This window comes from Gavia stellata, chromosome 5 (genome assembly GCF_030936135.1).
Source record: "Gavia stellata isolate bGavSte3 chromosome 5, bGavSte3.hap2, whole genome shotgun sequence".
NCBI classification, from domain to species: Eukaryota; Metazoa; Chordata; class Aves; order Gaviiformes; family Gaviidae; genus Gavia; species Gavia stellata.
In genome coordinates this window covers 37,003,638-37,031,130 of record NC_082598.1, presented here as the reverse complement: position 1 = coordinate 37,031,130, position 27,493 = coordinate 37,003,638, and the positions used below count along the sequence as shown (strand labels likewise).

General features: G+C 38.6%; 1 protein-coding gene across 1 annotated transcript; it reads left to right on the top strand.

Annotated features, from left to right (window-relative positions):
* Positions 1–462: 462 nt before the first annotated feature.
* TRAPPC11 (trafficking protein particle complex subunit 11) lies at positions 463–27,444 on the top strand. The gene is made up of 29 exons (XM_059817506.1): positions 463–687; positions 1,706–1,875; positions 2,303–2,373; positions 3,229–3,343; positions 5,427–5,526; positions 6,276–6,349; positions 6,580–6,676; positions 7,513–7,646; positions 7,990–8,137; positions 9,006–9,099; positions 10,459–10,538; positions 10,634–10,712; positions 10,801–10,855; positions 12,275–12,420; positions 14,542–14,603; positions 14,706–14,838; positions 15,562–15,692; positions 16,216–16,371; positions 16,891–17,078; positions 17,757–17,905; positions 19,430–19,551; positions 20,204–20,323; positions 20,679–20,744; positions 20,846–21,002; positions 22,620–22,728; positions 23,431–23,522; positions 24,413–24,546; positions 24,921–25,088; positions 26,510–27,444. Exons 1-29 carry the CDS (start codon positions 484–486, stop codon positions 26,552–26,554), a joined length of 3,399 nt encoding a protein of 1,132 aa, XP_059673489.1. The 5' UTR covers positions 463–483; the 3' UTR covers positions 26,555–27,444.
* Positions 27,445–27,493: the final 49 nt, after the last annotated feature.

The window sequence follows — 27,493 nt, the reverse complement described above, 5'->3', positions numbered from 1 at the left end:
CTGCTATTGGTCTCCTCTTGCCGTCATCACCTCCTCCTTGTCTTTCCATTGGCCGGCTCCCTTAGTCTCGCCTCTCTTCCTTCTTTAGCTAACTGGGTCCTTCGCTAGTGACGTCCCCGAGCGAGTGCCTCCTGGCTGGCCCGCCAGTAGAGCTGAGGCGCCGATTGGTCGCTTCTGCTGCCCTTCCGATGCCCGGCGCTCGCTTCCTCAGGCGGAGGCCCTCCCTCTCCCCCTGCCCGCGACGCCTCCTGTGACCCGCGGCCGCTCCCGGCTGGTGCTGCCCGGCGCCGAGCTCCAGCCCGCGGCGGTGAGCGGCGCTCCGGGGGAGAGGACTGGCCGGGTGCCGTGTCAACACCAGGGCGGGGCAGCGGGGAGCTTCTGCAGCCGGGGCGGGCCGGGGAGGAGCGGTCGGCCTGGGCCGCGAAGTCGCCGCGCTGAGAGCCGCCCTCCTGCCGCCTCGCAGGCCTCCTGCCCGGGCGCAGGATGACCCCTACGCAGTGGGACTTCCCAGTGGAGCTGTGCTGCCGGCCCATGGCGTTTGTCACCCTCACCGGCTTGGACGTGGTGTACAACGCCGTGCACCGGGCCGTGTGGGACGCCTTCTGCGCCAACCGGAGAGCCGACCGCGTCCCCATCTCCTTCAAAGTGCTCCCCGGCGACCACGAGTACCCCAAGTGCAGGACGAAGGTAGCGAGCGGCGTGTGCCCCGGCTGCTCCCCGTCCTGGTGGGCCCGGCCCCTCACGGGGTTCAAGCTTCTGCCCGTGTAGCAAAAGCCAGCGGCTGGCTGGGGGGGGATGCGGGAGTCGGTGGCTCCCTGAGGGCAAGGGCTGTAGGAAGGGGCTGGGCTAATCTGCCTGGTTTACAGGCAGCTGAGCAGCACTCTCAGTGCTTAACCGCTTAGCCGGACTTCTGCTGTCTCTTCCCCCGCTGTTGGAGTGGAAGCGTGGGAGCTTGAAGTCTGAGAAAAATTGTCAGGGCTAAAAGGAAGCCAAGGGTGTTGTGGTGGAGTGCTGTGGATTTGTAGGAAGCCAGGGTGCCTTAGCTCATTAGCAAGAAGCAGAGAAAGCCAATACGACTTGCTTTTTAAAGTACTTGCTGTTCATTTACTCAGCATTAAGGTATGCTTGTAAAATTTGAGCTTTAATGAAACCCAAAGTTTAACTCAAGAGAAACTAGGTATTTGAAATTGGCGTATTCTGAAAAAATTGTGAAGCCTTTAACTAAGTGAAATACGGCAGAAATAATATTTCTGCTCTACTTTCTGCTTTGCAGTGGCAGTTAGGAAGCAATGTCAATGGGTTTAACCCTTGGAAAACTACATAATTTTGTGATGCTGGCAAGCAACAAGAATCCTAACTGGTTTCTCCTGACTCTGAGAGTCCCTCAAGAGCCCTTTTTTAAAATAAACCTAACTATTCATGAAGGAGTGTGAAACATGCTTCTGAACTTGACCCTTTTTCTCCAGTCTACCTGGAATCTGCTCTTCTTGTTGCTGACCTCTCAGGCAGTAGGCCCTGATGCCAGGGAATGAGGTGTGTGTCTTAGTCAATAGGAAGTAAAGGCGTGAAGGGAAGAATGTTAAAGGAAAGATGACAAACATAGTCACAAGTGACAAGAATGTAGAGGCAATTCCCCTTCTCCTGCTATACTAAGAGGCCTGTAAATGGATTTGGTAGCCTGCTTTAATAACCTCAATATTTTCAGAGAACATCCTATGAATGGTATATTCCAAAAGGCATCCTGAAGACTGGTTGGATGAACAAACACCTGAATTTGGTTCCAGCACTTGTTGTGGTGTTCTATGAACTAGACTGGGATGAGCCGCAATGGAAAGAAAAACAGTCGGAATGTGCTACTCGAGTTGAAATTGTCAGGTAGAGTTTTTTCACTTGGTTCATAATGTACTACAAGCTAATGGTAAATGTGAATTGCAGAATCCTTTTTGCATTCTAAGATATATAAATATTTTTTTTCTTAGACACAAATTAAGAAGAACTTGAACTTTGCTTTTTGAAGTACAGCTGACACTAAAGAAACTTTTCTTAAAATGGCTTATTTTTAAAAGTCATTTAAGTAAAAACAGCCTCTGAAATTTTGCTTGCTAAACTCAGCACAATTATTCCGTCCCATCTGAACAAAGAAAACACAGCTTTGTGTGGATGATGCAGCGTGTTGTGTTTTGTTTTATTTCTTATATAGCATTCTTTCAATGCTTCCTTCTGACTGAAATACCATTTTGTTTTGATGATTCATAAATAAGAAGTGAAACCTTGACACTGTGCCCTGTTGTTTTTATTTTAGGCAAAGTTTGCAGGGAAGAAACACAAAAGTCGCTGTGGTTTTGATTCAGAAAAAAACACCGTTACCTCCAGGTACTAGAAAACTCTGTACACAGTTGTGATAATCCCATCTTTCAGAAGGCCCGACAGACTGAACTGACTATCACTTGTGACATTATCGGCAGTTCTTAATATAATGCCGTCTACATATATGACATGCGTTGTGGCTGCAGGAAGGTATACAAATGGAAAGAGTGCTCAGGGCAGTTAGCACTAAACATTTGATACTTTTAGCCTTAACTTCTTCCTCTTAAGTCCAAGTCCATCTTTTGATACACAGTGTCAAAAAATGGTATGTTAGTGTAATACATGACATGCCTCCTTGTAAGTAAGTTGTATTTTAAACCTTGCTTGAGATCAAGAAAAGCTGTAAAAGCAAAGAGAACTTAGAGGAAGGGTATTTGGTACCTAGAGAAGCCTTTTAGTTTAACTCGGTTTTAATCAATAAAACTCTGGAGTCAAGTGGAGCTGTGGTATGTTTCCATGGAGCTGCTGCTTCAGCTGTAGCTGCATACTTTCTAGTGTTTGGCAAACTATTTCATATTTTTGTTGGGTGGTTTTGTTTTTTTCCCCCTCTACCTGCTATGTATGTTTGTCTTTTCTGGATGCTATTGTAGATTTCAATACACAGGATACTTAATTCTGTGAGAGAGATGAAAAATTTATGTTATACTTCTACCTTGTTGCTAGCTAAGCCACTCATAGAAAGTTTCTGCAATGTGTTCTGATGGATAAAGCACGTAGTACTCAGAAAGAAGTAAGAAAGAATGTGGTCTCAGTTTTATGTGTATTAGATTTTTCCAATCCTTGTACTGGTCAAGCTTTTAGAGGTAGTTTGACATTACAGCACTGCATACTGCTTACTTGTGCTTTCCTTGACTTCACCAGGGGAAGATGTTATTGCATCAGAGAGGGCAGCGGCTTTATGCAATGCTTGTGACCTTTCTGGGAAATCCCTCTTTGTACTTCCACACACTGATCATCTTGTTGGTTATATAATAAGGTAAGTGACTAAAACACTGTTTTGCTCTGTTTGCTAGTGGATGTGATGAGAGAGGTGATAGATTGGGATGGCTACCATGTGGCATGCTGATTGTAGATCAGCAGCGAATGTTTTATCGGTGCACTGGAATTCTTTAGGTTATTCTGCAACCTGATGAATTCCACACAGCTCCCCTTTCTCTGTAAGGCTGAGTAATGACTGTCAGATGTTGCTTTTGAAGAAACATAATAGATATCCCAAGATGTTCCCTTCCTCCAGTTGGGTAGAGGCTTTTCTACCTCTACAGTGGTCTTGGCCCTGCTGGTTCTGAATAACTTTCCCTACAAATCTTTTGTTAGGTGTAACTCTGTATTAGCAGGTCTTTACTTCCCCTCTCCCCCCACCCCTAAACTTCCTGGCTGTATAGGTATCTCTCTCTCTCTCTCTATTTATGCTAAGTGGCATTTATCTGTTTGCAGATATGTCTTTGTCATTTTTACATTTCTTGTGCTTTCTGTTTTAATATTTACAGGGAATACAGCTTCAAATAAATTATGAAGTCATTTCAAAAACAGAACAGGGAAAGGAACACAGTCTTGTGTAGACCTAAAAAGAAGGGCTCAAACAGAGGCAAATCATGGTTGTTTAGTTTTAATTTTTCCAGATATGCTTAGGGAGAGGAAAGGTCGTGGTCTGAGAGACTAATTCTTCTCTCACCTCATATTTCTATAAAAACAGTAAAGTTCTCAACATAAATCAGTGCTGTTGTATCCATGCTGCTCATAAACAGCTACTAGAATTGATTAAAATAAAGTAACGGTTACCTCTAGTTTTTTCATATTTTTCTCAGTGCTAAAGAGGGGATGTTTACTGCATGTTAACTAGCGTAAGCCTTTGCAAACTGCATATAGTTGCATTTTGATAAGTGATTTGCAACTGTCTCCAAGTTTGCAAAGATAAGGCTGTATCATTAGGGATTAATAGCTTTTAATGCACATTTAAAAAAAAAATGTTTGAGCATATAATCATGTCAGAATTCCTGGTATTAATCTTTTTGTTTTGACATTTTTTTAATTGAGGTTTCATAGTAGTAAAAGAGAATTTTTTTTTACCTCTCAAACTGGCTTGTCTTTTCTTATACAGCTGCAATATACTGCTAAAATAAGTATAATAGTAGACTTATTTTATCTTGTCTTCCTTTTGTGACTGAACTCATAGTTAACAATTGCTGTCCATTGGTCTGTCCTGTTGTTTTCATCGCCATCCTTTCTGTTGCGTGGCAAGCAGAACACAAGTTGTGATCTGCCTTAGTCAAAGCCTGCAGTGATCCCTTCTTGACCAAATCACAGAACTGGTACTCCATCCTTTATTTCCTGTGTGCGTCAGTGCTATTGAATGTATTCCTCTCCTGGATTCTGATCTTGTTCTAGTTGATTTTACTCCTTATAATTTGGTCATACAGCATATGCTGCTTAGATCCTCCTCAGCCTTATACTGTATTCAGGGTTCTGGACCTTTGTCTTTCTCTTCTTCCCCTGTGACTTGCCATTGGGTTATTTATCTTGCAAACACAAGTTCAACTGTTACCTCTGCAATCCAGGTAGCTGTTGATGTTTGGACAGAATGATGAAACCTAACCTGTGCCCTCATAATTTTATTTACTGCTATTTTTTTCCTTTCCACTCCTCTCCCCGCAGTCCAGCAAGTAAGATCTTGACCTGTTCAGACTTATCCCAGGAGCCTCTGCCAAATTTGCTTGCTTTGACTGAGGCATCTCTTCACTTTCTGTTGCCTTGCAAAATCCTAACAGCTTATCCTCGGACTTTCTCAAGTTAAATGCTAGAGGTTGTATGAGAAATCAATCCATAAGGCTCTTGAACCTACTTGTTCTACTTTGTGCTACCCCTGTGTAAGGCTTTGTGTGAAGTGTTTTTGTCTGCAAACTCTTACCCTGTATGGTAACTAAAAGAAGAGTTTAATGATACCTCAAGCTTCTTTTGTCAACCTTGAAATAAGCATGATTAAAAGTAACTTACTCTGAAGTTCTTAAAATTCTTTTTATGTGGGAAAAACTTAGTGAAACTTACAAGCAACTTTGTTGCAGGTTGGAAAATGCTTTCTATGAGCATGCACAAACTTACTATTATACAGAAATACGAAGGGTTAAATCTCATAAGGAGTTCTTGAACAAAACCACTCATCAGGTAATGTTACCCTAATTTTTAGATACTGTGTAAGTTACAGTGCATGTTAAAACATGAAAATAAGGGTTGTTTGCTTAAATGTTTTTATTTCCCCCCTTCCAACTTGAGATGCCTTCTCTCTGTAAATCTGGTTTTATTTTCTACAACTTAAACTTTTATTTTGATTGGTTTTGTTCTTACATTTGTCTTCCTCACATCTTCCTTAGAGGAAGAGCCATAGCCCAAAAATGAAGTTCTCTTATTAAAAAAAAAAAAAAATTAAAAAATTTCTATATGGGTTAACCTATTTGAATGTAGTATCTTAACAAGTTGTGGGAAGTGCTTCCCTTAGAAGCTCAGAACTTAACTTAAACTTGACCTTGATTTGGCTTTTAGTTTTTGCTTTTCAAATTGTTAAATATTTGCTCAGATACACAACATTCTGTTGGAGTTGTCAGCCTCCGTCTCTTGGAAACTGGGATCCAAGTGGCGAGCTTCAAACCAACAATTGACACTGGTGTAGAGATTTTTGGTTGTTACAAAGCCTCTCCCCTGTTCCAGAGTGAAAGGCTTGGAATAGATTAAAGCTGTTGAAAGATCACTGCTGTGTCATGGTGGTGGAGAGAACTATTAGGAAACAGTTGCATGGTCAGTTTTTCAAGCCAACTGCTATATTATGTAAACCTCTGAAATTACGACCTGTATCTGCTTTGTAGTTAACAGGTATGTTCATATGTTTGTGAATGATGTACACTGGTTGTGTTTTGCAGCTTTTATTTGTTAGACACCAGTTCAAAATAGCATTCTTCAGTGAGCTGAAACAGGATACGCAGAATGCTCTCAAGTAAGACTCATGTAATATTCCTCCACCCTGTCTACCCCAAACTACTGCTAAGCTGTAGACTATGATAAATATTTTCCCGAATGCAAAATTACTTAAATATGTATGTAAGTGGCGAGTTCTTCACTGGGAAGAACACTCTGACTAGAAGGCTGTTTTCTGCTGTCGGCAATCCTGTTTTTAAATTTCATTATCTTCTATGATTTAACTCTAATTTAAATATTCCTGCTTAGAAATTACAGAACTGCCTATAATCTTGTGCATGAATTGAGGGCTCATGAAACAAACATGCTGGAAATCAAGACCATGGCAGGATTTATAAACTACAAGGTAACAAGTGTACTTCTAATCTTTGACAACCTTTACTTAAAAAAGAAAAGTTCATGTATTTAATGTGTAAAGGTTTAAAAGTTCCATTTTATGTTGCTTTTAAGGAGATGGATTAGAAACAGCTATCAGTGGAATACCAAGTATGCTCAGACTTGCACAGACTTCTGAATTCCACACAAAAGAAAGATCCTTAGCTGGAGTTTGGGAGTGTCTTGAAGAATTGGAGTTCATTTGAGATGCAGTCATCTGAAATACTAGACTGTCTTTTAACTTTCACTCTGTGCAGGGAGAATGAAAACAAGGGTTGCTTGTTCCTTGAATATTTTTGTCTTGCAAAGCTTAAGCCAGTATAGTTCAGTTACTGCTTGTTAGGAGGAGGAAAGTAACTCTTTAAGAATCAGACATACTTCTGTGGCATTTTGGGGACTTTTAGGTGAAACAAAACTATCCAACCATTTACAACAATCCTGGAGTTGGACTCCATCAAATTCCATTTGCAGAGTGTGGGCTTTAAAGATAAGGATCTTCCTAGTGTCTCTGCAGTTCCATCTTTAATTTGGCTGTGAGTTATGCACTCTTCCATTGATGATTTGAGGGAGAAGGGGAAGAAAAATAACATTAGATGAAATAGAGGACCACATGGTTTCAGGTGTAGTACATTGTGGTTTACGTGTATTTTTCTCCCTCTGTTTTCTATGCTATTTGAGCTCTTCAGAAATATGTAAAATTACTTTGTTTGGGTTTTCTGTAGATGGCCTTTTTGGGGGCTTTTTTTTTAAACCTAATCCATAGCAGCCTAATACAGTTATTTTTCCTTTAATTTTTATTTCTTCTAGATCTGTCGCCTCTGTTTTCAGCATAATACGCCACTGGATGCAATTGCTCAGTTCAGGAAACATATAGACTTGTGCAAGAAAAAAATAGGAAGTGCAGAACTGGCTTTTGAGCATGCTGCCTGGATGTCTAAACAGTATGTTTTTGCTTAGTAATGTTTCTGGTTTAGTTCCTATATAACCTTATGAAGTTCACTGTTTACTTGTCTAGACAAGATACAAATTCTGAGCTCTTTATCTAAGAAAGAGGTATACTAGATTGTAAAAACTGTATGCTGTCATTCTGTTTTGCATTGATTATTGACTCCTTTTCTCTGGGAATGAACAGGGTGTGACACAAATGCAGCTGTAGAACTTAAATGCAAAAGTTCAGAGAAGTATCATCTGTCTTGGGACTAACCAGCACCTTTGACTGAAATGTACCTTTCAATTCAAATTGCTGTTCTGTACATAATATTGGTCATGAATTTTTCTTAATAGGTTTCAGGCTTTTGGTGACTTGTTTGATGAAGCTATTAAGCTGGGATTGACAGCAATTCAGACTCAGAATCCAGGTTTCTATTACCAGCAGGCAGCCTACTATGCACAGGAACGGAAACAGCTAGCAAGTATGCTTTGTGACCATGATGTAAGTTGGGAGGGGATAAAATGCTTTGCAAGTAACCATATAGTAAATTAGCTAACGTTTTAGTCTCAAATGGTAGTGGAATAATCTGTAATATGTGTAAATGAAATCCAAGGACAGGATATGTGTTTTTCTGGTGCTTACTAACATTACAAGTATTTGTTATGTATTGGAAAGGTTACTCCAGAACAAATGTGTTAGTGTTTATTTTATTACAAATAATTCTGACATGTTTATAAAATACTTATTTAAAAAATAGTATACTTTCTACATCTCTGGATACTTGAGAACTTACTGTTTTGTTTTTTCCAGTATATTTCTCTATGCATATACTGCATCATCTGGTGACTTACAGGAAGCAGAGAAACAAGAGCATTAGTATTGGGGGGGGGGGGGGGGTGTTTGTTGTTATAAGTTGGTGGTTTTTTTCACACTTGCCTGGCAGAAGGGGTTGCATGGAAAATTGATCTCTGCAGTCGATTAAACACATATGCTAATTATGTGTAGCTACTCTCCAGCTGACGTGTCCTGATTATTTAAAAATATCTTTGTTCCTATTGGTGCTATTTATTTCTTGTTCTTGGATTATTTTGTCAGGAACCAGTTTTAAAAAGGATTACCCAGTTATTCTTTAACAGTATTTGACATGAATGAAGGTGAATGAAGTAGAATGTCAGACTGAATTAATGAGAAGTGTTTAGATGTTTGGCTTTCATGAAGTACTATTTTTATACAGGTGGCTGGAAAGCTTACATGTTTTAAAGCAGATTTCTTCTTTTACGTGCATGTGTATTGGAGCATCAGATCACTTTTAGTGCTTTAAAATGAAACATGAACCCTTTTTTTATGACTATATTTGCTGAATTTACAGTCCTCTGTGATATATCCCAATCCGGATCCCCTGGAAACGCAAACTGGAGTGCTTGACTTCTATGGGCAAAGACCATGGCGGCAGGGAATATTAAGTATGTTTCTGTGTCTTGTATCTGTGGAGTTCAGACAAACTTTAGTTGCTGATCCTGCCAGCTGACTTAGTGGGCATAAGCATGTAATCCCTTTTTCCACAGAGCCAGATGCAGGGCTGGGACCTCAGTCACCTGTTAGTTGGTCGTACAACTTGAACAGGTGTCAATTGGAAGTGCAGGAAGTGTGTTTTATCTCTTCTAACAAATAGAAAAAGGAACCTCAGGTTTATGCAGGATCAGGTCTTCAGCAAAGTTGTGTAGGCTATACTGAAGCTCTGCTGCTGCTCTGTTTCTGTTGCTGCCCAAGCTACCTGTAATCAGTGTGCTGCAGAAATGCTTGACTGCAGTGAAATGCATTATCCCTGGAAAGAGAAGTTGGAGAACTGGACGCAGCAAAAGTAATGATGTCCCTGAATGCAATTGTTATAAATTCATCCATGCTGTATCTTGTCAACTGTAGACTGAAACTCATTACTTCCTTTTTTTTTTTTTTTCTGAAAAAGCTTTTTGTATTTCAAAAAGGATTGAAAGGATGCAATGACTAGGTTTTAATCTAATAAAGGAATTTGTGGTTTTCCTGTTAAGGAGGATATTTTCTCAGAAATTCAGACTTTGAATGTATAGCTTTGAGCTATGTATGAATACACAAGCAGTTCTGAGATCATTGTTGACTGTGGTTTTACTTCCCTTTCTCCCTCTCCATTTGGTCTCCTATTCTTTATTCTCTGCATATCCTTTGGGCTTTGCCACTTTATCACTGCCCTCTTTTAAAAACTTTATTTAATTTACTGTAAATACAGTACTGTCTAACCTCTTCTATCTTGAAGTGTTATTGTTTTAAAATTAGTTAGAATCTACTGCCAAGGTTAAACAGTTTAAGATGAAAAGAAACTTTACCTGTTAATACATTCAGATTTTTTGGTTCCAGCAAGAGTTTATAGTTTTTAATGCCCTGTACAGTTCTTCATATGTTGGCATTCTCTACTGCTAGAGAAACATAAGCTTGAATCCTTACTTGAGAGCAGATAGGGCTACAAATTTTTCTTAACGTATGTGCTTTAAATGTTAATAGATGCATTCTAAAGACTAGGTCGTCTTACTATAGTTTGCTATTTTTGGGTAGCTTCAGATAACTTCTCTTAAACAGAAGAATTCTGTTTGTTCCAGAATTTCCCTTCTAGAACACAGTGGATGGATGAGTTCTTAAAGCCATATATCTGTCTCCTAGGCAAAAGAGTATTTAAGAGTTTGAGTGTGCTTGAGTTGGAGCTTGCATGGCATATAGCTCACCGCGTAAATGGTCCCCTTTTGGGTCTGGACAAAATTCCAATTTAATGGATTTTTCATTGTCTTATGCAGGCTTTGATCTTTCTGATCCTGAAAAGGAGAAGATGGGGATTTTATCCCTACAGTTGAAAGAGAAAAATGTCCTTCACTCGGTAAGCTTTATTCTACAAAAAAAAAAAAATCTGTTTTCTAAAACTATCCTAATGTTTGCATATATAATGATATCAGTAATGGTTTTATCTGTTAGGAGTTAATAATCACGTTGTTGAGTAATGCTGTTGCGCAGTTCAAGAAATACAAATGTCCAAGAATGAAAAGTCACTTGAGTGAGTATAGAAAATCAGATGCATTTTTTAAAATTAATTTTGCAAAGACTTTCAGTATTGATCTGATACTTTTTTTTTTTTAAATCAGTGGTTCAAATGGGAGAAGAATATTACTACGCTAAAGACTATGCCAAAGCTTTGAAGTGAGTACCATCCATGATTGCTATTCTTCTCACTAAGACCCCACGTCTTATTGCTATGGAATAATGTTGAAAGCTCATCTAAGATGCTCCTAGTACCTGGATTTGATTGAAGCACAAGCTTTGAAGTCTACGAACTCCACTTATATCAAAGAAAGCAAACCAGCTATGATGAGTCAGTTGTTAGAGCAGAAAAACTTCCTGCTGTAAGCCGTTGTGGGGATTTGCCTTATTGGGCAAATGTTATTTATTTCTAGCTCACTGATTGAGTGCACTCGCTCGCCCTCCCTCCCAGAAGTGATTTCTGAAACTTGCCTGCTACTACAATGAAAATATAGTTACATTTAATTACAAACTTTGTTACAAAATTAAAAAAATAGGGAAATGTAGCTGAATTTCATTTTTGTTTATATACCAGGGAATTAGCAAAAGGAATTCTTATTCGTGTAGTTTTCTGCTATTAAAGACTACAGAGCTAGGAAAGCTTAGTGCTGGGGTACAGCTACCATGTTTTCTGAAGGACATGTCTTATGCTTAGTTTCTTAACTTTGTATTTTTAAGGGAAATCAGAGTCAAGGTCATGTTAGGTAGAAGTCCCACAATGTTGTCATTAATCAGGTTTCAAAGATCACATGTTGTAAAGGGAGTATGTTTGAGGTAGGAGAGATGTGTTTACTGTTGTTACTAATTGACTGGAAGCTTTGTGAAGGAGAAGATAGGCTTGATACAAATTGATCTGCTTATCCTAGTCTAATTTTTATGTGAACAAGCATTTCTTATTTACGTTTAGGTAGATTTTTCTGAACTAGGCAGAAACTCTTGAACAGAGTTTAAAAAAATTCACCTCTGCTTTGCTAGTAATAGCAAATGTTGCTCAGTATTAAAAATCCCATTAAGGTGTGCAGTTTTGCCTGATAAAGACTGATGCATGTGTTGTTTGTAGATCTTTGAAACCCTTGAAGGGAGCAGGGAATAGGAGGTAGGTGGGAAAAGAAACATCTCAGCTTAAGGAACATTAGAATTCTTCAGTTTGGAAGGGGATTTTATTGTGGGGTTTTGGCTTGTTTTTCTTAAAACTTACTGCATACTCAAAAGTAAAGTGTATTTTTAATGCAATGCTGGACTAAGGCAGTTGCTGTTTTGCTAGTTCTTTGTGTGAAGACAGGTGAGTTTTCCTGTTATTCTCTTGTGAAAATTTTTCTAGCCTGAAATAGAAAATTCATGGAATAAATGTGTTTCTTTACAATAATTTAATGATGTTTTCAATAAATCATTGCCATATGTAAACAGTAGACTTGACTTTAATGTAGCATTTTTATTAGTGAAGATGAATTTTGTGTTAATGATACCAAATAAATGCGAGTGTCTAAAAAATACTGGTGTGTATAACTTGGTTTTTCTCTAAATTTTACTGTGTTGCAGGCTTTTGGATTATGTTATGTGTGAATATCGCAGTGAAGGATGGTGGACTCTTCTCACTTCCATATTGACGACAGCTCTCAAATGTTCATATCTGATGGCCCAGCTAAAAGATTATATAACGTACTCTTTGGAGCTACTGGGTAGAGGTATTTTAAGAAACATATTCAGCCTATACAGAAAAATTATATGTATTTGGAAGTCTGACAAGTCTGACAAATCATTGCCAGATGCAGTGCTTACAGTATTTCAAATGATTTGACTACAAAATAACTGTATACCTGTGCTGAATTTTACTACCTTCTGTCATATGCTGGAAGTCGAATTTTCTTGCCCTTCTATTATAAAATTCATTGCATTCAAATAGACTGTGTCAGGATATCTGAGGCACAGAGCTTCGTTGGAGACTGTTAAAATAGTGTAACAGAAACTTCCTGTGCTTTGGGATGGGGGAAGAGCTGTAATACAGCTAAAGAGAAAAACATTTTTCCTAGTAAGTAACAAAGCTAGCACCATTTTTCTGGACTTTACAATCCCAAATACGCCTCTCAGATTTCTTTACTAAAATTCTTCTGATGAAATATGCATGTGGTATGTTTTAGGGAAAGAATGTGACGTAGGGTGGCTGCACAGTAATAACGCAAATGCTTTGCTTCGTATAATGTCTGTTACCTGATATTGCAGAAATAGCAATTTGAGGCACAAAAGGATTAACTGGCAGCTGGTCACAAGCAGAGTCCCCCAGGGCTCAGTTTTGGGGCCGGTCTTGTTTAATATATTTATCGATGATCTGGATGAGGGGATTGAGTGCTCCCTCAGCAAGTTTGCAGATGACACCAAGTTGGGTGGGAGTGTTGATCTGCTCGAGGGTCGGAAGGCTCTGCAGAGGGATGTGGACAGGCTGGATCGATGGGCCCAGGCCAATTGGATGAAGTTCAACAAGGCCGAGTGCCGGGTCCTGCACTTGGGTCACAACAACCCCATGCAACGCTACAGACTTGGGGACGAGTGGCTGGAAAGCTGCCTGGCAGAAAAGGACCTGGGGGTGTTGACCAACAGCCGGCTGAAGATGAGCCAGCAGTGTGCCCAGGTGGCCAAGAAGGCCAACAACATCCTGGCCTGTATCAGAAACAGTGTGGCCAGCAGGAGCAGAGAGGTGATCGTGCCCCTGTACTCGGCACTGGTGAGGCTGCACCTCGAATCCTGTGTTCAGTTTTGGGCCCCTCACTACAAGAAGGACATTGAGGTGCTGGAGCGTGTCCAGAGAAGGGCGACGAAGCTGGTGAGGGATCTGGAGCACAAGTCTGATGAGGAGTGGCTGAGGGGACTGGGTTTGTTCAGTCTGGAGAAGAGGAGGCTGAGGGGAGACCTTATCGCTCTCTACAATTACCTGAAAGGGGGTTGTGGTGAGGTGGGTGTTGGTCTCTTCTCCCAAGTGACAAGTGATAGGACAAGAGGAAATGGCCTCAAGTTGTGCCAGGGGAGGTTTAGACTGGATATTAGGAAAAAATTTCTTTACTGAGAGAGTGGTGACACACTGGAATAAACTGTCCAGGGAAGTGGTGGAGTCACCATCACTGGAGGTGTTCAAGGAACGTGTGGATGAGGCATTGGGACATGCTTTAGTGGGCATGGTAGTGTTGGGTTGATGGTTGGACTTGATGATCTTACAGGTCTTCTCGAACCGTAGTGATTCCGTGAACTAATACCAGTATTAGCCTAAAGTGTGGTAAAAATGGGTTTGCATCTTCTGTTAGCTAGCCAGGCTGCTCTGCTTTGTATTAAAGAATAACCAATGAGACAAACCCACCTTTCTTCATCTTCAAGAGAAGAGTGCTTATTTCAGTTAGTCCTTTTTTTTTCTCCCCATCACCTTCTCTAGCTGTTGTTTCTAATATTATCCGAGTTTGCCTTTTGCATGTCCCAGACTTTTCTGTTTTCTACTGTTTCTTATGTTTAAAAACATAAAAAACAAGAAGGTATAAGCATTACTCTCTTGAGGTTTTCCTCCAATGAATTATGAAACACTTGTCTAACCAAAAAATTTTTTACTTGGTTCCAGTGGAAGTAAGAGGAAACACTTAAAATGGGGGAAGTTCTGAAAGTTGAACAAATCCTTCATTACTGGTAGATTGATGTTAGACTTTTTTTCCCCCAGAATGTGTTTTTTGGAAGATGCAATCTAAAGGAAAGATTTATTAAGCTTAAAAAAAAAAAGTATGAGGACTTGCTTCTGTCTTGTAATCTTTTGGTTTTGTTCTGTTTGCTAGCATCTACTCTTAAAGAAGATCAGAAATCTCGAATAGAAAAAAATCTGATAAATGTTCTAATGGTAAGTGACAAAATTGCTATTACCCTTTTAAATAATCTTAAGAGTGGTCAGTGTTTGGTAACCTTCTTTTATTGTTATTTGTCATTTTCTATCTGGATACAGAATGAAAGCCCTGATCCTGAATCTGATTGTGATGCTGCTGCTGTGAAAACATCACAAAAATTGTGGGCTGACCGTGTTTCTTTGACAGGCAGTAATGTTTTTACAATAGAAGTCCAAGATTTTATACCATTTGGTAAGTAAGAAAGCAGATTTACACCAGATTAGTTATTTTCAAGAGGTAACTACATCAAAATTTATAATTAGGAAAAAAAATAAAGTGTATATTAAAGCCAGCAACACTGAAACTCTTGTTCCAGCACTTCTCTGTTCTTCACCTAAATCAGTAAGATAAGAAATCATGAGAGAAGCCAGTGATCTCTTGTTGTCGATACGGATTACTAAAGAATCCTTTGAGCATTGTGTCTGAGGGGGGGAAAAAACCTCTGAACTTCCAGATGAGGCTACCTATGCCTTTAAACATGGTAGAAGTAGTAAGCCCTTGCTTTTTGAAAGACTTCTGCCACTCTGGTGTGCTTTGAAGTAGGATTCTGAGGAGAGGGCAGAGCGTGTGCAAAGTAATACTCCCCATAAAAAGGGGTCATGAGTGAGCATTACCTACAAAAGAGGTGTATCTAAGTGTACAGGATTATTTTTTTGTTCTGCTGGACGTCTGCCTCTTTTCTCTGGAAAGGCTTCAGTCAAGTGCTGAAAAGTGGCTTTCTGTGATAGTGTTAGTAGCCAAATTTCTCCCACTTACATACAAACCAAGTTTTAAGAGTATACTCAGAACAATCCTTACCATGATTATTTCAAGAGCATGCTTCTGGAATTTAATGTTGTAGCTTGAGGTTTTGTGAGGGTTTTTTGTGGTGTGTTTTGATTTTTGTTATTTTTTCCCTTTTTTTTTAAATTTCAGTGCAGTGCAAAGCAAAATTTCTTGCCCCTAGTTTTCATGTTGATGTTCCTGTGCAGTTTGATGTATATTTGAGAGCTGATTGTCCTCATCCTATCAGGTTTTCTAAGCTCTGCATCAGTTTCAATAATCAGGTAACTATGTTCTATCTATCTCTGACCTAGTGATAGAAGCTTTTAATAAGAATGGAATAATATCTATTAGTGTTTTCAAACATTAAAAAATTAAAAAGTTCCTTTCAAAAAGTTCTTTTAATACTTAAGTTCTAAAGGTGTTTTTTTCTTTTTGCATTATCTATCACTTTTGATAAGTATACTGATACTGTGATAAAACTCCCAAATACAGTTTGATTAGTTTGGCTATCGTATCTTTGTTTTTCTGTGAAGCTCTCTAAAGTTGTAGAAGGATCATCTTAATGTCTTATTTCTCTTCATATTCTTGCATAAAGTTACATTAATTAATATAATGGGTATCTTGTGTCAAAGAATTGCGTTGTAATTACTTGCTAAGTCTAACTTCTGTAGTGTGAAAAGTAGCAAAAACCTATATAGCTTCATCCAGTAACACAGAGCCTTAACATTTGCTATGCTACCGTTACTCTCTAAAGATGTCTTAAGTCTGGATTTATCAACTTTATTCCCCACTCCTCCATTGTAGGATTACAACCAATACTGTGTGGTAGAAGAAGCCTATCAAAAAAGTGATATTCTAGAACAGTCATCGCAAGGAACAATGTGCTTAGTCCCTGGCAAAACAAGAAAGTTCACTTTCAAATTTATTGCAAAAACTGAAGATGTAGGAAAGAAAATTGAGGTTTGTCAACGTGTTCTACACTGTTCTTGCTGATGTTTACGAAGAACTCAAAACTACAAAGCTGCATGTAATCTGGCACCAGTTACGAATGTCACTGCAGTTCAAAATATTTGAATTCTTGACACCGAGTAGCAAAAATAAGAGTAAAATTTTATTGACAATACCAAAGCAAAAAATTATCACAAAAACTTAAGCATTGCTTTAAGATTGTTTTGGGTTTTTTAAATATGTGCAATACCCTAAAAAAAAAGGGGGGGGGGGAGGGGTGGTATTGCACTATGGGAGGGTAAGAAACTACAAAATACTACACTGCAAACACATAAGCACGGGTACTTTTGCCATCACTGTAATGCTAAATGAAATCCTGGAGTGGTGAGGTGTCTTCAGTCTGCAAAGCTGTCAGAAGCTTTTCGGTGATGTACGGGCACAATAAGGTTGTGTATGTTGAAAAACTATAGCATTACAGTAGGTGATGTGAAGACAAAGTTGCCAGTATGCGTTCAAATTTGTGTCTATCAGATCACCTCCGTGGATTTGATCCTGGGAAGTGAATCTGGCCGATGTGTGATTCTAAACTGGCGTGGAGGAGGTGGAGACGCTGCTTCATCCCAAGAAGCATTGCAGGCAGCACGTTCCTTCAGGCGAAGACCTAAGCTTCCAGATAATGAAGTGCACTGGGACAGTTTGACTATTCAGGCAAGCACTATGTGAGTAAAAACTTTAAAATATATGTGATGTATCCTTGTGAGTCTCCTGTGAAGTCCTGATCACTCTGCCTAAAAGAAGAAAGACTCGTTGGGACTTCTTTAATATGAGCTTTTTAATATGTCTTTGCTTAACTGAGGATAAGATAGTACCTATCTTAATTCTTTAGGACTTGTGAGGCTCCAGATAGCTAGAATTACAGAAAAACCTTGCATTGATCTCTGAGCATACAAGTATGATTTAGTTCTCCCCTTCACCTAACTTTGCTAGGGAGACTTTGCATGGATTTTTGTGCAAACTAGGAGGTGTTATTGTTCTCTTACAAAAGCTATCACACAAACAAAGGATCCCTAAGAAAGTGCATTGGAAAATAATTATTAATGAATATGCTAACACTAATTTAGATGTATTCAAAATAATTAAATCCAATTGCTGTTGGTGGGGGTGCGCTTTTCTTTCCTGGCAGAACATTTGAACCATCAATGCTTATTACTGGTTTTCCAAACTGGTTTTATAGAGTTCCCATCATGTTGCTTTTCGTGAATCTCGCATCTCCTAGTTGAATAGGCCACCAGTTGTCAGAACTCTCTTAAACAATAGGCTGTTTCAATCTTCTTTTAAACTAGGCTTAAAAACTTGTTCTTTAAAAATGTATGATAACTGAGTCTTTTCTCTTAAAGGATTATTTCTAGAGTGCCAAACATTTCTGTTCAGCTCCGTCACGAACCTCCTGCCCTGACTAATGAAATGTATTGTTTGATTGTGACAGTCCAGTCACATGAGGAGACAGTGGCCAAAGATGTTAAGCTTACAGCAGGTTTAAAGCCAGGTATTTGAGGTTATTTTCTTTTAATCCAGCACTATCCTAATTGACTCCTTGTTCTTGATGCAATGGAGAGGAATATAGAAAATGGCTCTCCTGCAGTAACTAAAGAGCCAAACCGAAGTGAAGGTTGGGAATGATGAGACACTAGTGGTAAGAAGAAGAGCTAACAGACTCATGCAGTTATGGTTATCTTAACCACTGCTTGTCAGTAGTGTTTACGTGGGTATTTTCAAAAGATAAGTCTTTACAAGTTTGAAAGAAGACATGGAAGCTTTTGTATTCCTTCCTAACCTTTTATTTAATTTGCTGATAACTAAATCTTTCTTTTGCCAAGAGACAGATCTTTTTCTTGCTGAGATGAAAGCATTAGACAGTGCTAAATAAAATGTTTTCCAAGTATAGTCTTTGTGGGTTTTCTCCCTCACCCACCCCTGCTTTTTTCCCCACCCTGGACAATGTGGTTTTGTTTTTAAACCACTTGATATTTGGGGAGTGGTGGAGAATTGAGACAGTATTCCTTTGAATGAAAAGGGGAAAAAATGCAAATATTGTACGTCTAAGTTGTAGTTAGCTGTATGTAGTTACTTCTGACAGTTTTCAATATGTGAAGTCCAAATGCTATACTCGATATGCCTATTTGTAGCAATTACCCTAAAAGGCAAAAATATTTTTAAGTCACTAGCATGTAGGATGCAATATGTGCTGTGTACTCTGAAACAGAACCACATGCCCTATACAGTTGTATGGTTCATTAAAGTCAGTGGAGTGTTCTTACTTAATTGGATATTGAGCTTGACTCCTAAAGCAGTGTTAATAGTTGGTCTTGATTTCCCCCCTGCCAATTGATCTTGACTCTTAACACGTGATATGCAAGGTTAGTGTAATCAGCAAGCCCACATTGAAAGAACAATTGAAATATGTCATTTCATTTATAGGGAAGGTGATATATTTTGCACAGTTGCAACTTTTTGGCAAGATGTGGCTTGTTTTGCTTTGAAAATTATCCCACATGATTGCTGTAATGCCATTATTCTAGTCAACCTCTGACTGAAGAATTGTGTCATTTAACATCTATACATTTGGTTTTATGTATTTTCAACACAGATTTGGAACAATTTTAAAAAGATGTAAAATCATTAAAGCATGCTCTTTAAAACAGAAGAATCGCAGAACAGTGGAATTTCCTTTTTAATTCATATAGAGTACCAAGAAAAACTTGGATCACGTGTTTTGTATATGGTAGGGATCATCTAAAAATTATTTCTGATTTTTGAGATTTTCTTTTTTTTTTCTGGCCTAAATAGATGAAACAAACCTTGCAGGATGTGAACCCTCCAACTTAGAAAACTTAAGGTGTTGTCAGATCTACCCTCTGCTGGTACTTTTGAAAGATTCCCTCAACTAAATGAACAATATTAATTCCTCATGCATTGCTTTCTGAGATTAATATCTTACTAGTTTTAGTTATTGCTTTCATGCTTCAGTGATGTAAGCCTGTGTGCATATGAAGACTATTTTTAATCCTAGGGCAAGATGCCAACCTGACTCAGAAAACTCAGGTGACTCTTCATGGAACAGATGCATGTGATGACTCCTTCCCTGCACTGCTTCCTGATATCCCTGTAGGAGACTTGCAACCAGGGGAAAAGGTAAGACTTAAAACCTTCTTTCTATATCACACTTAAGAAAATGGGGATCAACTAATAAGACTCTCATAGAAGGACCTATGTTTACATTCAGATATCTGAACTGATCAATGAAATACTTATGGCATATTTTACCTATTGTTTACTTGTAGTTTAGTATTTCTTTAGCTGGATCCCCTTTTGGACTAAATTTAGGAATAAGGTATATTCTGGGATTGACACAACTGGGAGATAAGAAATAGAATAAGGAGGCTAATCTCAACTGTTTATTAAATGCACTGCCTAATGGTCAGTAGATAATAATAGTCAGCAAGTGTGATTCAACATAGTAGAGGATCAAATATACAGATGTTGCACCAAACTGAAATTGACTAGTAAATTCGAAGTTGGGTATATCATACATTAGACAGTAATGATGCCTTTCTTGTACTGTTAAGTAACAGATGAGCAATTGGAGCTGTGCTACTCTGATTAAAATAATTCACTGCATGAATAAAGTCATGCATTGTAGGAGACTCTTTATGGTCAAAATAATACCCATTCTACTATTGCCCTCTTGGACCAAGTAAGATGATTAACAAGTCTTGGACAGCTGTAGGACTGATTAATGTAATTTAGGTATAGCTTGGCTTATACTGTCTCCTTTGTCTTGCAGCTGGAAAAACCAATATACATTCGTTGTGGAACAGTCGGTGCAAGAATGTTTCTGGTTTACGTTTCTTACTTAATCAACACTATCGTTGAGGGGAAAGAAATTCTCTGCAAGTGTCACCGGGTAGGATGTAAAGATGCACCAATTGCTGGAGATACATTCATGAAATGCTAGATATGTTCTCAGTCTAAAGGCTGTAATTTCAAATCTCTTAGAAGCCCTAGTAGATAGAAAAAAAATGCTAAATCATTATATGGTAGCCCAATTTAGGGTGAGCAGTTTCATAAGTATAATCAGAAGAAAAGTTTTACTATATTTATTCTTAAATATCTTGAAGATACATTCTGCCCTGGGGAGGACTTTGTTAAAATGATGATTAAAAGTAACTACACTAGTAACCTTTGACATCAGTAGCCAGGTCTGAAACAGAATATAACTTCTTTACCCTCTTCTTCCACCCCTTTTGTTGCCTATACAGGATGAAACTGTAACCATAGAAACAGTATTTCCTTTTGATATTGCTGTCAAATTTGTCTCCACAAAGGTATGTGTTTGAAAAGTTGCTGATATTTTAGAATCACACCACTTTCAATAGTCACACCCTGTTTAGTTAGAAATAGCCAGATCTTGTGTCTGTCTTGACAGTTGGAGCACTTGGACAGAGTGTTTGCGGATATACCATTTTTACTGATGACAGACATCCTGAGTGCCTCTCCTTGGCCTCTCACTATTGTAACCAGCCAGCTACAGCTGTCAACTTCCATGACCCCAGTAGATCAACTGGAATCTTATGTGGAGAATGGTAAGTCTTCTTAGACTACACTCTCTATCAGGAGGATGTTTTTTACATAAGTTGGGAGTAAGAAAGGGGGACACTGAACAGCATTTGCTTATGAAACTAAGTAGAAGAAAGCTGCTTAATACTATAGTTGCTTGCCAGAACACAACTTAGACAGCAGTATGCTTCAAAATGCAGTTCTACTTTACTAGATCATGTAAATAGACTTGAATAATAGATGGTAACCAAAATTCTAAATATATCAGACGTAAGGGAAAGCACCTGAAAGTACTTCTGATATGCAACTTCTCAGATACCCGTATGAAAATATACTCAGTATTTCCAGTGTTTATGGGCTATGTATACTTTCTGGAATGCAAACACTTTACCACCTGATAGAGGCAGCATCCAAAGGCTAAAGTGATCCATGTTCATGATTGCAGTCACAAAACTGAAAAATGTGAAGCTAGACAGGGTAGGCTATAAAGAACAGTTAGAAGTAAGCATCTTTTTTTATACTAACACAGTTTAACATATTACTTAAATGTAAATGTAAAAAAAAAAAAATTATCTTACAGAGTTTAACCTTTAAGCCTGCGGTATGTTAGCTTTAAAGTCAAATAAATGGAGTACTCAGCAACAGAGCTGATCCAAAATCTTCCAACAAAACATTGTCTTAGCATTTTCTGAGTCAGACATGTGAAAATGTGTGTATTCTATCAAAACTTGGAATAAAATGAGGCAGTCTGGATGGATGGCTGATTGTGGAGCAGCTGTCTACCCATGTAATCAAGGACTTGCAAGACTCTAGTTCCTGTGTAGATTCAAGGGTTACCTGGCCAAAAGCAATGATTTCCCAGGTCCTTTAGTCTTCAAACTATGAGATTTCACCTTCAGCTCTGGCACCTTGATCTTCATGGCTTCTGGTTCATGCTTCTAAAGAGCTAACTGCCAGGAGGTATGAACCGCCTCAGATACTAGCTATTCAGCTGTCCACCTTTTGGTTGATTTTCCCCCCCACCCCTTCTAAGACTTATTAATCATTAATTTTGAATGACTGAAATATCTTTTTTTCTCAGTACTTTTTTTAAATCACTCTAAGTGAAAAGGTACTTTTTTTTTAGTTCATTCAAGTGGAGGGGAAGAAAAAAAGAAGAAAACAGTGAAAACTCAAAGCCAATAGATTTTTCTTGTGTTCCCTCTCTTCCCCACCTCTCATCCATTTGGGTGGGAGAGGAGAAATGTCCGTGTTCATTTTAATTTTAAAACATGAGAGACATCTTATGCTGATGTCTTGGAATTTGCTGTGGGAGAAGTGTAGAATTTGAATTGGCATTATTTTCCTTTTTTATTTTTGTGTACGCACTCTAAATTTGCAATGACGTGTTCTGTGTGTATGTGAAAGACCTCATAATGCCATTCAGACAGTAAACTGTCATATATTTGTATATGTCACCCTTTCATGTATTGGGATACTTCACAGTCTTTCTTGAATTTATATATTTTGTTTGGTATAGTTTGCAAAGCACTTCAAAGGCCTTTCTGGCTGAACACTTGTTTTTGTGTCATATTGGATTTTTAGACTTGGTGGCTTCTGCAGTAATGATTACGCTTTGATTTTAAACAAAATCTTGCTGATAGTTGTTTTACAGACAGGTGAGAGTGCCAGTGAGTGCTTTTGCCTTCGATGTCCTCCAGTTACTAATGCTAGTGGAGTGGCAACTGGGTGTTATATCATTTCCTGGAAGAGGTAAGTATCTCTTGGCCTGGATGGGGAGAGGAAGTTGGTTTGTTTTTAGAGATGATGGTGAGTTGGTGGGTTTTTGGGTGGGTGTGGGGTGTGTTGGGGTTTTTTTAATGTTTTGGATCTTCCTGTAGCAAGCACTATCTAGACTTTGAACCTTACTGATTACTGCTTAGCTTGTTAGACTTATGAATAAATACATATTTCACTTCAGAAAAAAATACTATTTGATTATGGTTTTAACATTCCATGAAGCTTGCTTCTTTGTAAGATCTTCGGTCAATTACAAAGCTTTTTTTGTCACCTTCCACTCCCTATTTTCTCCAGTCATGAAATACTTCACTTGAGAAGTCAAGTCAAAGGAATAGTTTTGTAATAGTAGAAACAAACTTTTTCAATGGGAAAACTGTTTTCCCACCCTAGATTTCCAAGGCAGATGTTGAGGTATATCTTTATTCTAGTTTGCTTTTATTTGGTTTTAGAGCTGTTTAGTGTTCTTACTTGCCTTTTGCTGTTTTATCTCCATGCTGTGGCCCTTTTCTTGCTCACTTCAAACAATCCAGTATAAGGATTTGGGTTTTTTCTTTCCACCACTGAAACTACTATCATTTTAGTTTAGTCACATAAGTGATGTTCTTTTGGTGTACTCAGTTGATACTTTATGTTGTATAACTTTTAACATGGTCTACGTTTGACTTTTTCCTGCAGAAGTTCACCTGTGGAAAGTGTACCTGTTGTTAGTACAGTCATCACTCTACCGCATGTGATTGTAGAGAGCATTCCCCTCCATGTTAATGCAGGTAATATTAATTTGGCAACATATATGTCACAATTAGAATTTTTGGGACTGCCAAAGTTTTTACAGCATCCAGAGCTTGTATTTTCTGTAGCAAAAGACAGAAAACTGGTGCTGGATATTATGGAGCTAGTGAAAGAAACTGTATCATTGCTTAGACTGCCTCAAGCCTTGCCCGTTTTTCCCCCCTTCAATTCAAGGGAAGAGCTGGAAGGTAGTTATATGAATGTTTTCTCTTAAAAGCTGTCAATGGATTGATCTGTGTTATGTGGCAGCGCAGAGGCCAAAGTTACCTTTGCTGATGCGGCCCTCCCAGTAGGTTTCTCTAGATGCCTATGGCAAGTATTGTTCCATCACCCACGCCCTGGCTGCATCCCAGGAAAGAAACAGCCTGGAGAATTGGAGCTGCTTGCAGGCAGGTGAACTGTTTCTCTTCTAGCACTTCACGTGCACAAGAGCAGAGAGGGAGTGGAGAGCTCACTGAACACACAGAATTCCTGTGTTTTCCTCAGTTTTGGTTTCATTTGTACTGAGATTCTTCCACCATCCTTTCTTGTTATATTTTGAAGGAGCTTCCTGACAGTGTCTGATAAGGGTTTGGTAAGCTGAAAATACCCAGCAGCAACCAAAGTGACTTCCTAGTTAGCATTCCTGGACAATGTTAGCAGTTGGGGGTTCTGTAACTAGATGTTAAAGAAGTGTTATTGAAAAGCTGTAATGAAGTTGTGTTCTGTTCTTTAATCTTTCTGAAAAATCTTGTCAGAAATGCTTTAGATATCTGGTTATTGTATCTTTTTTTTCTCAAACGTTTCACCACTCTTTGCAATAGACTTTTTTATGTATGGAACTTTAAAACATACTTTGTATTTGAGGTTGCTTACTTTCTTTCCAAAGATCTGCCATCATTTGGTCGAGTCCGAGAATCCCTACCTGTCAGGTATCACCTGCAAAATAAGACCAACTTAGTCCAGGATGTGGAGGTGTCAGTGGAACCTAGTGATGCCTTCATGTTTTCTGGCCTTAAACAGGTACAAAATTGTCACAACTACTGATCCTGCTGGCTTATCTGGTAGTGAAGAATACGTTGATTAGACTTACACTGATGTGCAGAGAGGACAAACTCATTGTTTTTTCAATGTTTAAAATATTGTAAATTCTCTCTGGAAGAACGCATGGATGCAGACTCCATTTAAAGAAGGGCTAAATGGAAGCCTGCGTAAGAGTCGTTTGTCATGTTTATGGGTAACATGGTGCATCAGTATAGAAGTAATAGTTTAACTAGAATAGCAAAATAGTTGCATTCTTTCCAACTTCAGAAAGTAAACAGTGTATAAATAGAAAGTAAACAGAGGACTGCTTTTGGTCACAGAACTTATCTATGTTTGTGGCTTTTTTCTTTAAGATCCGATTAAGAATCCTTCCTGGCACACAGCAGGAAATGTTATATAACTTCTATCCTCTAATGGCTGGATATCAGCAGTTACCGTCTCTTCATGTTAACTTGCTGCGATTCCCAAACTTCACTAATCAGTTGCTCAGACGATTCATACCGACACACATTTTTGTAAAGGTAAGACTGCGAGGAGTGCCTTGTGTTTAAAGGCTCCCTGTGGGGCAGCTCAGTTCTTGGAGACTACCACCCCAGCTCTGTTCAAAGCTGAGCGTTTCTAAGCAGCCTAAAATAGCCGGCTTGTAACAGAGTTACTTGCTTTGAAAAGTCTTGGGTTGTGCATTGGTGTTGTCAACCAGAATTCTTAGGAAATCTGTGTAAGTGCAACAGGTATTTGGTTACAGTTGGATGAACTAGCTGAATGTGCTTAGCCTGTCCCTGTTATTCCATGTCTTACTCTGTAAAATGAGTTTTAAAGTCGTCTGTATTTTGACTACAATGGAGTGAGCTAAATGTAATGAAATATTTTAATACCATAATTTGTAGGACTCCTGGAAAAAAGCCTGTGTTTGAGCAACCCATATGACTAGGTTCAGAAACACTGTAGTATCCCACACCTCCCTAAATAACTGCTAAAAACATATCCTCTCTGTGAATCACTCAGTCTACATTTTTTTTATTTCTTAAGTGGTATAACTGAAGACAACTCAATCATGTCATGAAAAACAGATCAGATTTCTTTTGACTTTTTAAGAATCATTGAAATCTAGTTGCCCCAATCTAGTTGGCCAAATGCTTTCTTGTTCCACTGCTGCTGTCTCCAGAATATTATATTCACTTTTTAGTCAGACTTTTAGTGAGCAAGGAGCCTGAAGAGTTTGTCTGTATGACTTGAGATGGACTTGTTTGGACATCTATAATCCTGTTTCCAGGAAACAGGCCTGGCATTCTTTCAATTTTGTTTTAGCCGAAAGAGATAGGCAGAACTTTCTTTTTACATATACTGTCAATCAGTAGCTCTTCTAGTCTGCTTGTCAAGATGTCCTAAGTCAGTACAAAAGGCTTTTTTCATCAAAAGCGTGGTATTCTCAATGTTCCTGTGGAATCTCTCAGGCTTCAGAATTCTTTGCTTTTGCTTTGGAGTTGTCAGGACCCCTTCCTTAAAAGGATGCCTTTTCTTCCTTAAAACTTCCTCCTTGGTCTCTCCCATATCTAGTGATTCTGCTTAAAATTCCTCCAAGAAACTGTCAGTCTTGTTCCTGTTTTATGCGTTGGTAACTATCAGCTTTTTATACTGCCTCTGATCAGCCAGGTCCTGTGCTAAGTTGCCAAATGTGTATGGAGATGCTCTTGGCATTTAATAGGGCAGTTAAGGAGCTGAAGCCTTTACCAGGTACTCACTGGGCCAAACTGAAACTTCAGTTGGATGTCTTCTACGCTTGTGCTACTACTGGAAACCATTAGAAGTAAGGATAGGTTTAACGCCACGCTTGTGTACTAGAGCTACATTGATCCACACAATATATTGCAAAGTGAGGTTTCATAACAGCCTTAGTATTTTGCCTTTTTTATTTACTTTTTTAATTCTCTATCTTTTAAAGCCTCAGGGTCGTCAAGCAGATGATAACTCGATTGCAGCTGCGTAACTTCGAGACCTGTACCTCTGCACTTAAAGAAAATGGGATGTTGCACAGAATCCATAAAGCTCTCTTTGGAAACGTGGCTTTGATCAAACCATAAGAATTAAATTTTATTTTTAAATTACAACTCTTAGAGAACTGATGTTTAAAAAATAAAAAGCAAACTAGTCTTTTGTAGACTTTCTTTAAGGATGGGGAAAACTTGGGGCTTTATTTAACAGGAACATTCTTTTGAAGTTAACTTTGAATGTCAAACTCTTAAAAGTATTATTAAGGCATATTAAATGTCTTGAGTATTTAAGTGAAGAAATGCTAATTCATTTGACCAAAAGAGAAAAAAGATGTTTTCATGATTACAGTAAGTTGAAGTGCAAAGTTTGTACTTACTGATATTTACAACACTGAAAATGATCATCCTTTATAGAAGTTTGTTCTGTGCCACTTATGTTGAGGACAGACCTGGGTGTGCAGTAGCACAGTAAACTACAAATAGTTACGTTGTGCTGTTGGAATGGAGCGGCTTACTAGTTCTTTAAAACCATAAATCTAAAAGGCACTATTTCTTCCACAATTTCACCATACATCTGAATTTGAATTCAGCAACAGCTGGTCTAATGAACAGAGATTCATTTGTAACAGTTGAACTATACAACCTGAAGCTGATATCATTTTGGATTACTTTTACACGCACAGCTTCCAGATTAATGATGTGTCTTGGTAGTCTACTGCTGTGTGAACTTAAAAAATGGACATCCTACTGTTGTACAGCTCCAGATGAAGTGGTGTTTAAAATACAGTAAATCATGTATATAAAAAAAAATGCATTGTGAAAACCTCAGTTGTTTAACTTTCTAAATAATTACATTTTGATTGCTTGGGAAATACCTTATTTATTGTCAAAGTGAAGTTCTAATAAACAGCTTGTAACATTACTTCAGAAACTGT

What these genes read in the sequence shown, in the direction of transcription:
- TRAPPC11 (XM_059817506.1), top strand. Translation starts at nt 484, where the DNA reads ATGACCCCTACGCAGTGGGACTTCCCAGTGGAGCTGTGCTGCCGGCCC. An exon ending in ACCCCAAGTGCAGGACGAAG is followed by an intron (nt 688 to 1,705) that starts GTAGCGAGCGGC and finishes CAATATTTTCAG; the next exon opens with AGAACATCCTATGAATGGTA. An exon ending in TTTGGAGCTACTGGGTAGAG is followed by an intron (nt 12,421 to 14,541) that starts GTATTTTAAGAA and finishes TCTGTTTGCTAG; the next exon opens with CATCTACTCTTAAAGAAGAT.